General features: G+C 31.2%; 4 protein-coding genes across 4 annotated transcripts; 3 read left to right on the forward strand and 1 right to left on the reverse strand. All coding sequences in view use genetic code 12, as the record gives it.

Moving 5' to 3' along the window:
- The first annotated feature begins 609 nt into the window (after window positions 1-609).
- Window positions 610-3,080, forward strand: RJT21DRAFT_17536 (uncharacterized protein). The gene has a single exon (XM_064883568.1). The coding sequence runs from the start codon at window positions 704-706 to the stop codon at window positions 2,942-2,944; it is 2,241 nt and encodes a 746-aa protein (XP_064741777.1). The 5' UTR covers window positions 610-703; the 3' UTR covers window positions 2,945-3,080.
- Window positions 3,080-4,568, forward strand: NOP13 (Nop13p). Its single transcript, XM_064883567.1, has one exon. It carries the CDS (start codon window positions 3,216-3,218, stop codon window positions 4,488-4,490), a length of 1,275 nt encoding a protein of 424 aa, XP_064741778.1. The 5' UTR covers window positions 3,080-3,215; the 3' UTR covers window positions 4,491-4,568.
- Window positions 4,231-7,671, reverse strand: SLK19 (Slk19p). The gene has a single exon (XM_064883569.1). The coding sequence runs from the start codon at window positions 7,575-7,577 to the stop codon at window positions 4,647-4,649; it is 2,931 nt and encodes a 976-aa protein (XP_064741779.1). The 5' UTR covers window positions 7,578-7,671; the 3' UTR covers window positions 4,231-4,646.
- An 883-nt stretch (window positions 7,672-8,554) lies between these two features.
- On the forward strand, window positions 8,555-13,596 carry MDS3 (Mds3p). Its single transcript, XM_064883570.1, has one exon. The coding sequence runs from the start codon at window positions 8,776-8,778 to the stop codon at window positions 13,522-13,524; it is 4,749 nt and encodes a 1,582-aa protein (XP_064741780.1). The 5' UTR covers window positions 8,555-8,775; the 3' UTR covers window positions 13,525-13,596.
- The last annotated feature ends 534 nt before the right edge of the window (window positions 13,597-14,130 follow it).

A 14,130-nucleotide genomic window follows, 5' to 3' on the forward strand; every position in this document is an offset into this window, starting at 1 on the left:
GCAAAGAATCCTAACCGCAATATGTAATCGAACTTACGATAACTAACCTGCAAATCGGTGATAAGTTTTCTCAATCAAGAAAAAAGTCACGCTTCACTAATGAGAAGCTTGACAATATTTTTTAAAATTTCCAAAATTTCCACAAATTTCCTCATTTTTCACGACATTTATTCATTTTATTCAGGCAAAATGTCGCAATGTCTTGCCGTGGCTCCTCCGTACCAACAAAAGTTTTCACTAATCTCGGAAGACCATTAGCAAAATTGAGCCATAAGCTTTTATTAATAAATCAACTTCTTCATCCGCTTATATTGACTTGCCTTTGTGCCTGTTATTGCTGGAAGCTGATCTTGCTTCACTTATCTCCTTATAATTTTACAGTAAAATCTTATCGTCCTAGTGTGTTTAAATCATTAGTTTCATCTCTCCTTCCCCCGACATTTTCATTTCATCCTCCTTGTCACACTACGCTAACGAGAATTGAATTCCTTACCAAATCTTTAAATCCTTTATAGGTAAAATATTAATTATTAGTTTTATTATCACCTCCATAAGCATCTATTGTCTTGAGAAGTGAATTTTTCAAAGTTTTCTTAGCATTTTATCATTACAGTCATGTCTATGTCAAATTATTAATTATCAATTCTTCATTCTATTTCATCATTAAAACTCATTGCTGAACTCAACTAAAATTTTCTAAATTATGAGTGACGAACTTATAACTACAGCTTCAGCTTCAGCTCCAGCTCCAGCTTCAGCTCCAGCTCCAGCTCCGTCTCCGTCTCCGTCTGAGTTCCCTCATCCTCAAGTTATATTTCATGAATCACCTTCTCCACTTTCTTCAACTCCTCCATCACCTCAATTATCTTCATCAGCTTCTTCAACTATAAATCCTATTCGTGATGAAAAGCCTTCATTTAATTATGATTTAGAATTATTTAATATCTTTAAACATTATCTCGATACAAAAAATCATCATGGATTAGCCTTACTTGCTCGACAAAAGGGAGTCCCACCATTTCTTCGATTTAAAATATGGCCTATTTTATTAAAATATCATCCATTTGTATTAAATCCATTCATTCAACCAGATGAAGAATTAACTCATAGTAGTAGTTCAAGATCAAGTTCTAATAGTACATCTCATACTAATGATATTAATAATAATTCTACTTCTACATCTACTTCTTCAAATAATAGTAGTAATGAAGAAGCAATTATTGATGATGATGAAGAAGAAATTAAATTCAAAATTAAAAAGGATTTAAGAAAATATATTCAAAGATTGAAATATTCTTCTAATATAAATTTATCATCAACTGAAAAATCTATATTTAATGTATTGGAGAATTCTATTTTAAAATTTAGTCTTAAATGGGGTAAAATTATTAAATATGATTCATCTTTAACTTGGATAGCTCTTAATTTGGCTGAATGGTTTCCTCCAGTATCTAAAACAAGTTTAGTATTAATGGGTCGTGATCATTCTTCTTCATCTAATTCATTATTTATTGATTTATTTGATGATTATTCAAATTATATCGATAGTTTACCTTGGTTAAAAGGTTATTTAAATGAATTAGTTCAAGATGAGAAAATCTCGAGCTTATCATTTCATGATGTCTATGAACGATTGGTTTTAGTATTATTGCATTGTCCACCTCAAAGTAAGAATAAAAAGAGTGACGAAGATAAAGAACATTCTAATTCTAATGCTAATGATAATTCCAATACACACACAAATACACACACAAATTCAACTTCTGGATCAGACTCATCTAGTAAATCTCGAAGACATTTCACTCATAAAGTTAATAAATCATTATTACCAATAAATGGTGGAACTATAGAAGAACGAGTGTCGTTTTTCATTTATAGTTTAAGAAAAGTATTACCAGAATTATCACAATTCTTTCATGAAGAACAAATTCTTACCAAATTTGGATCTCATGATGATGAATGGTTAATTTGGTGGTTAAAATTTTGTGGTTCAAAAGTATGGTCTAAATTTGATAGAGGTAGAATATGGGATTTATTATTAGGTTGGAGAATTAAGAATCCCAAGAAAGATTTACAATATTATTATGATAAATTAGAAATTATTGATAATAGTTTTCTTACTAAATTGGGTCCTGATATCTTTTGGTCATTAAGTGGTGAAGATGATTCAACAAGTATTGATAAGAGTCCTTCAAATGTTACATTATCAGGTTTAGGAGGGGGTAGAAGAAATTCACTTAAAGATTTAGTATCTCAATTAAATAATGATTTATTTATAACTCCAGTGACAGTACCAACTCCAGCCAATTCTAATACCAATACAAATTCTAATTCTAATTCTAAATCTAGTGAATTTGAAATTGAACAATCAAGACGTACATCATCATCTTCAGCTAATTCAAGATGTTCAGTAAATTCAAATAATCTGGATATTTCAAATAGTACAGATTCAAGTATAAGTTCACCCACTTCAACTCCAATTAATTTATTACCCATACCATTTTCAAGATTAGATGCACATGTTGAATTAATCTTTGTATCTTTAGCACTTTTAAAATCAAAGGAAAATTTATTAGTAGAATTAGATCAACATGAAATTAGACAAATTTTATCAAGATTACCTACCAAATCAATTAAGTATAAACATAAAAAACATCATACACATCAACATGGTAATAATATTAGTCCTCAACCTCATCATTATACTGATACTACAGCTACTTCTACGACTACATCTACTTCAACTTCAGAAGTTTCTTCAACTTCAACATCTCCTAAGGCAGATATAATGTCTCCTTTAATGACCCCTCATAAACATGAAAATATAATTATTTCCAATGATTCTATTAATAATCATAAAGTTAATTTTATCGATAATATCATTTCTGAAGCCGGTGAATTATGGAGGAAATGGTTATGGTTAGAAATGGTGGAAGATAATTAGGATAATCATATTAATACGAATTTTATTAGCTTATTTGTTATTCCTCTCTATAGGCTCCTTATGTACATTAGTTCTATAAAGTTAAATATATATGTCTAGACGAAATAGTGAGGGTTAGTGAGAGTTAGTGAGTGAGAGTTAGTGAGAAGTGAGGGTCGCTAACAAATTAGTGAGAGCTAACAAATTAGTGAGAACAAAATAAAAATAGTCTCACTAAAAAATTGCGATGAGCTCAGTAAATTAATTGAAATATCCAGACCCCAGCGAGACAATGAGTGATACTAAGACTAAGGAAAGTAAGAAGGAGAAGAGAGAGAGGAAAGCTCAGAAGGTACAGAAGACTCAGAAAGTCACTGAGCCTTTAGTAGAAGAGCCCACTGTTAAAAATGAGTCAAATGAGTCAAATGAATCAAATGAGTCAAATGAACCAAATGAAGTACTGACTAAACATCATGAATTTGAAGAAATCGCTATTGATTTACAAGCAGGAATCCCCTTATCTAAAAAACAACAACGTCTCTTAAAGAAAGGGAAATTAAACTTAGAAAGATTAGCTAAGAAACATCCAGCACCAGCTCCAGAATTAAGTCCTGAAGAACAAGCTAAAAAGGATGAAGAAGATAAAGAGAAAGATAAAAAATCAGGTAAATCTGAATTTGCTGTATGGATCGGTAATTTATCATTTGATACAACTAAAGAAGATTTAACTAGATTTATAATTGGTAAAACTTCTCAACTTGATATAAAGATTACTGATGAAGATATTACTCGAGTGAATCTTCCTAAAAAGGATAATAAAATTAAAGGATTTGCTTATATTGATTTAGCTAATATTGAACAAGTTAATACGGTGATTTCATTAAGTGAATTACCATTAAATGGTAGAAAATTATTAATAAAAAATGCAAATTCTTTTGAAGGTAGACCAACTCCATCTCCAACTGCTTCATTATCTAAAAACCCTCCTTCAAGAATTTTATTTGTCGGTAATTTATCATTTGATACAACTCAAGATTTATTGGAAGAACATTTTAGACATTGTGGAGATATTGTAAAAATTAGAATGGCAACTTTTGAAGATACTGGTAAATGTAAAGGATTTGCATTTATTGATTTTAAAGATGAAGCAGGTCCAACGGCTGCTTTAAAATCAAAGTTAGCTAAGAAATTAATTAATAGACCTTTAAGATTAGAGTTTGGTGAAGATAGATCCAAGAGAACTCCTAATCATATAAAGAAAGCAGAAGCAGAAGCAGGAGGAGAAGTCAGTACCACCACTTTCACTAATTCCAATTCTAATTCTAATTCTAATTCTAATTTCACTAATACCCCACAATATGAATCAAGAGCTCGTGAAAGAGTAAGACAACCGCAAGAAACGTTTAATAGTAGACCTCCCCCACCAAAGAGACTGTATAAACCTGATTATTCCGATAATAATAATAACTCTAATAAGAGATTAAAATCATCAGTAGCATTAGCAACTGCCCAAAGAGCCAGTGCCGCAATAGTTCCATCATCAGGTAAGAAAATTACCTTTGATTAGTTAATTAACTAATTAACTAAATAGTTAAAGTGATCAATGTATATTTATATAAATAGTAATCTTTTAGGGAGAATAATACAATAAACACAGTGCAAAACATAATGGAAACAATACAATAAGAAATATAAAAAACTAAACGAATGAGGTCAAGCTAGCTTAGACCTTTAAGCTAACACCATGATGTTTTTGGAAATCTTCACTAGACACTTCAAGGTAGTTTGGATCTCCGGTATGAGCTGCAAATTCTTCATCACCAACTTCTTCATAGACGGAAATGATTTCGTAATCTGAATCATCTTCAGCAACAAATGGGTTGGCCACACCAGCCGGTTGTTCAAGAGATTCAACTGCAACTGGAGCAGATGTAGTGGTGGTTTTGGTGGTTTTGGTTGGAGCTACTGATTTGGCAGTAGGGGTAGATTTACTGGGAGATGATTTGGGAGAATCACTTTTAAAGAGTGATTTAAGTGATTTCTTAATACTGTTGGATCTCTTAGTTTCCGATTTAGGAACACCAAGAGTTGATGTTGGTGTTGGTTTTGGTTTTGGTTTAGGAACAGATGATGCTACAGCAGCTGCAGTAGCAGCTGCAGCTCCTCCTATAACAGCAGCAGTGGCTGGAAGTTTACTTTCCTTTTTAACTGCAACTTCCGGTTCAGGGATGGCTCGTGTATCTTTCGATAAGTCATTGCTAATCTCTAAAAAAGGCTCTGAAGCTTTGGGACGAAATTCATTATCATCATATTCAATTTGTTTAGTTAATTTAGCCACTTCAATCTCACGTTCTTCAATTAACTTTTGAATATCATCCAATTGACTTGACTTTTGTACTTCATTTTCTAAACGGGCCTTTTCTTCTCTCAATTGTCTAATCTTCTTTAAATTCTCCACTTCTTCTAATAATCTAGCCTTTTGTAATTCTTCAAATTCCAATCTAGATTGATATAATTTTAATCTAGCTTCATGTTCTTCCTTTAATCTTTGAATTTCATCGGCCTTGGCTTGAGCTAATCGTTCAGCTTCTAATCGTTCAGCTTCAGCCTTGGCATTCTTTTGATTTCTTAATTCTTCAATTTCATTAGCCAATTTATCTGCTTCTTCGGATTCTTTGGCTTTACGAACATTATAAAGTCGATCACTTTCTTCTCGATCTTCTAATAATTGTTTTTGAGCAAGTTCTCGTTCTCTAATTCTTAAGATTTGGGGATAATTAGGATCAGACTTTAATTTTTCTTCTTCTTCTCTTTCATTCTTTTGGGAAAGTAATTTTTCTTTAGCTTCCCATTCAGCTTGTTCCTTTTCTAATCTTTCAATTTCAGCTTGACGTTTTTGAGCTTCTAATTCTCGTTCTTCAGCTTCCTTTTGTTCTTGAAGGGCTTTGGCTTCGGCTTCTTCCTTTTCTTGTCTTTCCTTTTCTTCCTTTAATCGTTGTCTTTCAAGTTCATCTTGAACTCGTTGAGTTTCTGCAGCTTCAATGGCTTCTACTCGTTTACGTTCATGTTCTTCGGCAACTTGTTTGGCAATAGTTTGCTTTTCTTGTTCCCAAGTACTATAATGTTGTTTAGCATCATTTAATCTTATAGCTCTAGATTCTTTATCAGAATGTAAAGTGGATAAATGAGCTCCATAAGCAGCTAAAGTTCCCGCTAATACTCCAATTTCAGCATAATGTTTATCATGAATAGCTTGTTTATCTTCCAATTGCTTTTTACTAGTAGATAATTGACCATCTAAATCTTCTTTAGTAGCTAAATTCTTAGCAATTCCTGAAGTTTTCTCTTCATGTTGAGATTTTAAATTATCAAGTTTAGCCGTTTCTTCATTTAATTTAGCCGTTAATTCTTCAATTTGGGTAGATAATTCTGAATTCTTATTATCTAAATTAGCCTTCTTTTCATGTAATTCTTCAATTTCTTGAGTAGTAGTTTCTTGACCAGTTTTAGCATCTTCTAATTCTTGTTGTTTAGTAGCTAATAATTCTTCATGATTCTTAATTAAAGTTTCTTTATCAGTACCATGTTTTTCAACAGCTTTGGTTTCACGATCTTCATATTCAGTATTGGCAGTTTCAATTTCTGCCTTAGTTGTTTTATGAAAATTACCAGCAGCAATTTCAGCATTCTTCAGTAATCTGGATAAATCTGCAGATTTATTTTCATGATCTTTAGTAAACTTTTCCTTTTGCTTTTCTAATTTCTTAACATGCTTTTCATAATCTCCTTGTAATTTTCTTTCATGACTTTGAACTTTAGCATTTATTTCTTGTTGTCTTTTAATTTCATCTTCCTTTCTAGATTTAGCAACTTCATCATTAATATTGGCTAATACAGGAGCAATTCTTTTGGCAGCAATATCAAGTAATTGTTGTTGAGACATTTTTAATCCTGAACCTAAATTAATTACTTTATTTGGATCATCTAATGATTTAGCTAAAGATCCTACCGCAGCAGTATTCAATTCTTCATAACGACTCAACAAGATAGGTTTATCCTTCAATTGTTCAACGGCTTTTTTGTTGATGGGATCTTCAACAGGCTCATACTTGAATTCAGCTGGGACATTGAGTTCAATTGGAGTTTCCTTGACTTGTTGTTCGATATGGTCATCACCTTGTTCAGGAAGGGTTTTTCCATTGACTTCTGGTTCTTCAGCAGTCTCTGCTTCTGGTACTTCTGCCTCTGCTTCTGCTTCTGGCTCAGCCTCAGTTTCTGCTTCAGCTTCACCTACTGGTTCTTCTGCTTCTTCTTCTGCTTCTGCTTCTGCTTCTGGTTCAATTGGTTCTTCTGCTTCAGCCTCTTCTGCTTCTGCTTCTTCTGGCTCAGTCACTTCAGGTTCGGCCTTCTTCTTCTCCTCCGCAGCCAATCTCTTGGATTCAGCATCTAACACAGGATGAGCAGTAAACTTTCCTGGTACTTTAAGATTTTCAACCTTATTTGACTCGGCAAATTGCTTTCGAAGATTCTTTTTAGATCCATGAGGAGCAGTAGCTGATTGAACTTGTCTAAAGGGTGATACCCAAGTAGAACCACTAGTTAATTTCTTTAATCTGCTTTGCGCAGTTGTAGTATCTTGTTCAACTTCCGACATGATTTACTGAAGGAAAGTTAACAGTAATTGAACTTGTAATCAGTAAAAGGAAATTGATAATTTGAACAATAATGAAATTCCACTCCAGCAAGTCATTAGCCAAAAAGGGGTTCACTACGGCTCACCACAGTTAGTGGGAATTTCAGATAGGGGGGTTAGTCGGAAGTGGGTGATGAGGGTTCGGAAGTGGAGTCAGATAAGTAGGGGGCATGCACGTGTTTGTGTGATGGTGAGTAGTGCAGTGAGGACCGGTAAGAGTCTCGGGTCGGATATGGCTGATTCTGAAGAATGCGCGGTAATGTTTGGCTATTCCTAATTCGGCACAGTGCCCCAGCGACAAGATAGGGAGAAACATGGCTGGAAGGGGAAACAACGTAAGTGGTACTATAAGTGCATTATGATAGTATACTAAAGTATGGTAATTAATACAATACTAGTATCGTATAAGCAATACTATCTACAATATTTTATGTTATACTGTAGTATAGTATACTATAGTATACCATTCTATAGTAATGTTTCACTTACGTAGCACTTTTACACAATAGTATAAAACTTCTATTATACTACACTACTTGAGTATTATACTTTGCTTCGATACTGTACAATCAAAGTTCTTTATTAAACTGTAATTTATACGATAGTATAGAAACTGGAGTATTATACTATTATACTATTATACTAGTATAATTTACACGACCACCAATAATACTTGCATTGTATTCTTTAGTGCATTTTCTAGTGACTATATATAGAATTATTCACTATTGTCTAGTGTACTATATTGTTCAATCACACTACACTTACTCTATACCTACTAAACTCTTACTATACTCTACTACAACACATCACTCTTAACATACTACACTAATCTTACACTATTATTCTAACTAGTAGTGTACTATATTCACAATCGCTACTCACCCACTACACTCTTCTGTATCATCCCCACCCGCACTAGGCAAAAATTTTGTAGCTTCCGCTATCATCGCTAAATATCAATCACTACCGAAGCCATTTCTCCCTAACACTAATTTAATTACAATATCTCACTATTTTGTAGGTTGAGTTTTTCACTATTTCTCCCTACTCTCAATTTAACAAATTCCCTAATCCCATCATACACCCACTAATACTACCACAATTGTAATACTCCTTCACTAACCTATGTGGTAAATTCAATATATATATATATATCATGACTACCTTAATTCCAGCATCAAGTGCTTGTTATAATTTACAATTACCACCAACAGAAAAGGATGAAAGACTTAATTTAAATGTTCGGACTGGATCTGCATCTACATTATATAATTCATTAGTATTAACCTTTGGAGGATTAACTATTGGACTTGAAATTTATAATTGGACAATTGAAGAAATTCAAAATACTTTTTATGATAAAGTATCAACTTCAACATCTAAATATAAAACAATTGAAAAATATCTTTCAGGAGAATTATTTTATCTTAGTTTAATTGAAAGAACTTGGACAAGAGTTGATTTTAATAATAATAAAGATATTTTAAGACCTAAACCAAGATTACTGCATCAAATATGTTGTATAAATAATTGTTTATATTTATTTGGAGGATTAATACTTAATGGTAATGATCTTTCTGAATCATTAATTCCTATAAATGATTTATGGCAATTTAATTTAGAAACAAAAGTTTGGACTTTACTTCATGATGGTAATGGTTATGAAAATGATCCAACAATCCCTAGTCCAAGATATAATCATAAAATGACTCCAATAACTAGTCTTTCATTTGTTAATCGTAAAGATCATTTTGGAATATTTATTGCTGGAGGTAAAGATTCTAATTCAAAATCAATTTATGATAATTTAATGTTTGATTTAGTAGAAAAGAAATATGTTGGATCTCAACCAATTTATTTAAAGACAAGTTCAGGTAGTGAAATTAAAGATGAACATCTTGGACTTGATTATGTTATATCTAATGCTGATCATCATTTAAATGTCGATTTCTTAGATGGTATGATTTTAAGTTTTAGTGAAGAAATTGAACATCATTCATCATCTCCTCAAGCTCAACCTCCACCAACTCCCAATTCAAATTCAAATTCAATTACAAATCGTAAAGAATCAAAACCTTCTGGTAAATTAAATGAAGTTAATATAACTTCAATACCAGAAGAATCAATTATTGTTTATGCTCCATCTAAAGATCAATCAGGTAAAAATTCTTTACATAATCCTTTATTATCATTTAAATTAGGTAAACATATAAAATCGGCTAGACCTTTACCAGTTCATAAAAAGAAAATATTAAAACATGATAAATCTAAAGAAAGAAGTCCATTACTTCAAACAGTTCCATTTAATTTAAAATATCCTACTGGAGGTTTATTTGGACAAAATATTGTTATAACGGGATTTTTACCAGGAGATTTTGATATTTCAATTTTTATATATAATAAACCAACAGGTAAATGGTCAAGATTAAATGTATTTTGTAATCATGATTATGGATCTCATAGATTTTGGGGAGGATTTGCTTGGCAATCTCATCATAAAGTTGTATTACTTGGGAATTATTTAACTTCAAGAACTACTAGTAGTATAAGATTTTTTACAGTAATGATTACTGTAAGTTTACCAATAACAAATATTCTTGCCAGTTCAGAATTAGCCAGTGAACATCATCAAGTTGGTAAAAGATTTCTTCGAAGAATATCTCGAAATTCTTTTTCTTCAGGTAAGACAGGTGATGAAATACCTACTGATGAAGGTACAAGTAGTAGTTCATCAATTGAAGATATTAGTGAAGATGAATTTGATGAAGATGATGATGATAATGATAATGATAATGATAATTATGATGAATTATCAGATATTGAAACTTCTAATAATGGAATTAATGGATCTAAAGGTAGAAGAATATCTAATTTATCTCAAAGTAGTGGAGCTACATCTCCTACTACTATATCATTTAGTGAATATGTTCATTATGCTGCTCCTAAAATTAATTTTACTAATATTAGAGCCGTATTCCCTCCAGCTGCTATAACTTTAGGTAGAAATGCCTTTGATAGATATGGAGATTTAATATCAGATTTTGAATTAGTATCATGTACTGGAGATAGAATCCCCGTAACTTTAATTGTTCTTATGGAAAGATGGGGTAGTTATTTTATAAAATTACTTGCTCGAGGTTATATACAAGCAGTAGCTAAATTTGAAGCAGATCAAGCTTCAGGAATCTTTAATGAAGATAAAGGAAGATTAAGAACTTCTAAAAGTACAGGAGGTGCAAGTACATCTTCTAGTACAGGAGATTCACCAACAAAACTTAAATTATCAGAATCAACTAATTCTCCATTAAATGATTCAGCTTCAGGAGATTCGAATTCATCTCGTGATGAAAGTTCAAAGGATAAATTGTATTTATCTATTCCAGTACCTCCAACATCCACTACAAAGGATGCACCACAATTTAGAATCCCCTTTCAAGATTCTCCTACTTCATCATCAATAAATCTTGAAAAGAATGAACAAATTCAAATTCAAATTCAAAATCAAAATCAAAATGATGATAATGGACCTCCATTGGCTCCCTCTACTGAAGAAACTTCTTTACCATTAAATGATGATCATGAAGGTAATGAACTTGAAGATGATAATTCAGATAGACCTCCTCTTTTAGCCAGTTTTTCAGCCGTTGATCCTCATCTGGTAAGTACTAGAAAAAGTTCTGTTAGTTCATATTCTTCAAGTAATTCATTATTAGCATCTCAATTACAAGATATCCCTCCTCAATTACCTTTACCAGTGGATCAAATCCCGGCTATTCCAAGTAATACATCATTTAGAGTTTCATCTCGAAAGAATTCTCAAGATTATAATTCACCTCGAGCTTCATTAATTCATACATTAACTGCACTTCGAAATATTCCCTTATCTAAATCTCCTAAGGATTCTCCTTATGCATCACCTCGAGCTTCATTATCAGCTCAAGGTGGTAGTGGAACAATGATTGGATCAGGAGATTTAAATGCTTCAACCATTCCAAATTTAAGACCTAGTATTAGTAAACCAAAATTAGGAGATCCAGCAATAATTTCTGGAGATCGAGATAGAGATAGAGATCAAGGACCTCATAAAAATCCATCAATATCAACTATCCATTCTGATCAATTTTCAGGAATTTCTTCTGGTAAAGATAGTTATGAAGATGAATATTCTGAATCTAATATTTCAGAACATGATGAAAATATTCAAAGTGGAATATTTGATAATGCTTTATTAAATTTTGATAATTTAGATAGTGATAAATTTAAAATGGAACCTTCATTAATTCCTCGAAAATTATATGTCCCATTTTCAACTATAACTATTAAAGCATTTTGTGAATATTTATATACTGGACAAGTGGGGAATAAATGGTTATTATCTCCAACAGCATTAGATAATTTAGCAATTGCAAAATTCTTTAAAGTTCCATTATTATATGATTTAATTAGTGAAGTTTTATTTGGAATTATTGGAAGAAAAGAAGCTTATATAATTAGACAAGGTAATAAATTAAAGAGAAAATTCTTTAAACTTTTAGATATGACAAATACTACATTAGATCCAGAATTTAAATTTCCCTTAGATGAATATGAAGGATTTATGGATACAGTTGATGATGGATATTTAGATATAGCTTTATTAAAGAAAACTTCTAATATTAATAAAGCATCAGTTATATCTTTAGGAGGACCTAAAAGAAAAAAATCAGTGGCTACTATATCTCGTCGAGCATCATTAAATGATGTAATTACTGAAAATGAAGGAGAAGAAGAAGTAGAAGTAGAAGAATCACCAAAATCAAAAGAAATAGTTGAATCTATAAGTAAAGAAGAAACAGATTCAACTGATGAATCTTCAGATAGAAAATTTGCTTCAGAAGAAGATGAATTTGAATTAGGATTTCTTAATGCACCGGAAATCCCCACTTCAGGAGTTGGACCAAGATCAAAATCTGTATTTGATAGATCTCATGCAATTTATAATGAATTTCCTCAAGGTTCAGGATCAGGATCAGGAGTTAATGATGGAGATGATGAAAAGGATAAAGCTGCAAGATTAACTCTTGAACAATTGGTATTACCTGATTCTGAAGTTCCATCTGATTATGTAATTGATTTAATTTATGAATCAGCTGCCATTGTCACTGATTTAAAATTAATGTTAAGAGCCGCAAATGTTCGATTAATGAATAAAAATTTACAAGAATGTAAAATTGATATTGAAGAAAGAATTGAAAAATTAAAGGAAAAGTATGAGAATCAAAATAATAATCAAAGTCATATTATTCCAACTTCAAGTCCTCGACCAATATCTCAAAGATCAATTCTGATACCTCCAGAAGATGGATTATCACAAATTAGTTCATTATCAGGATCAAGAAATTCAGGTCCATTAATTGAAGCATTAACTGCTATAAGTCCTTCCCATTCTGGAATTGATTTAAAACCTTCAGGATCTCAATCATCATTAAATACTATTGGATCATTAAGAAATAATCCATCACTTGAAAAGATTAAATCTAATACAAGTTTTAGAGGTATTAGTGGATTAACACCATTTAAAACTCAAAAATCAGATAAAGATTTTGAAAAGAGATTTAATAAAGTTCGAGCTAAAACTGAAGTATATCCATCACATAATAAAGAAGCTAAAAAGAGAGGTAAATTATTTTCAAGTAGTACAACTAAATTAAGTGAACATCATCATAGTTCTCCAACTCCATCAATTGCTTCTACATCAAGTAAAAAGCATCATGGATTATTTCATTTAACATCTTCTAAAAAGAAGGATGCTGATGATTCATCACTTGAGTCAACTAAATTAAGTACTACACAATCATCTGCTAGTATAAATTCAGATGGTACTAATGGTAAAAAGAAGCATGGATTATTTAAGTTTAAGCGATAAAATAATAATGTATTTATAGAAAATATTAGTATAGTATATAATAGTATAGTAGTATAATATATAATAGTATAGTATAATAATATAATAATATAGTATAATAATATATAATAGTATAGTATAATAATATAATAATATAGTATAATAATATAGTATAATAACATAGTATACAGTAGTATAATAACATAGTATACAGTAGTATAATAATAATATACTGTTTTGTAACTATTGTACAGTTAGATACTATTTTATAACTATAATACATAATAATAATATATTATTATAATTACTATAATTACTATAATATAGTACGACACTAAAGTGGGGATAAATATTGCGAGAATTTAACCTCTTGCTCAACCTCAACCCTTAATCGGTAAGCCCTCCGCAATTAAGGTACTTAAACTACAAACATAATTTGTCATCCTCCAAACCTGTCGCAAATTTTGTGGCTTACTCCGACTGTGTCAATTGAACTTTACTGGTCTGACTCCCCCACAGTCCACGCAGTAGCCACACGTATATAACATTTTTCAATATAAATACGTGAGTTCCCAATTGGATAACCATTAGTATTAATTGGATTTGTATTTGTATATATTTAATAAA

Source organism: Scheffersomyces amazonensis (genome assembly GCF_036850825.1).
Source record: "Scheffersomyces amazonensis strain UFMG-HMD-26.3 chromosome Unknown RJT21scaffold_1, whole genome shotgun sequence".
NCBI lineage: Eukaryota > Fungi > Ascomycota > Pichiomycetes > Serinales > Debaryomycetaceae > Scheffersomyces > Scheffersomyces amazonensis.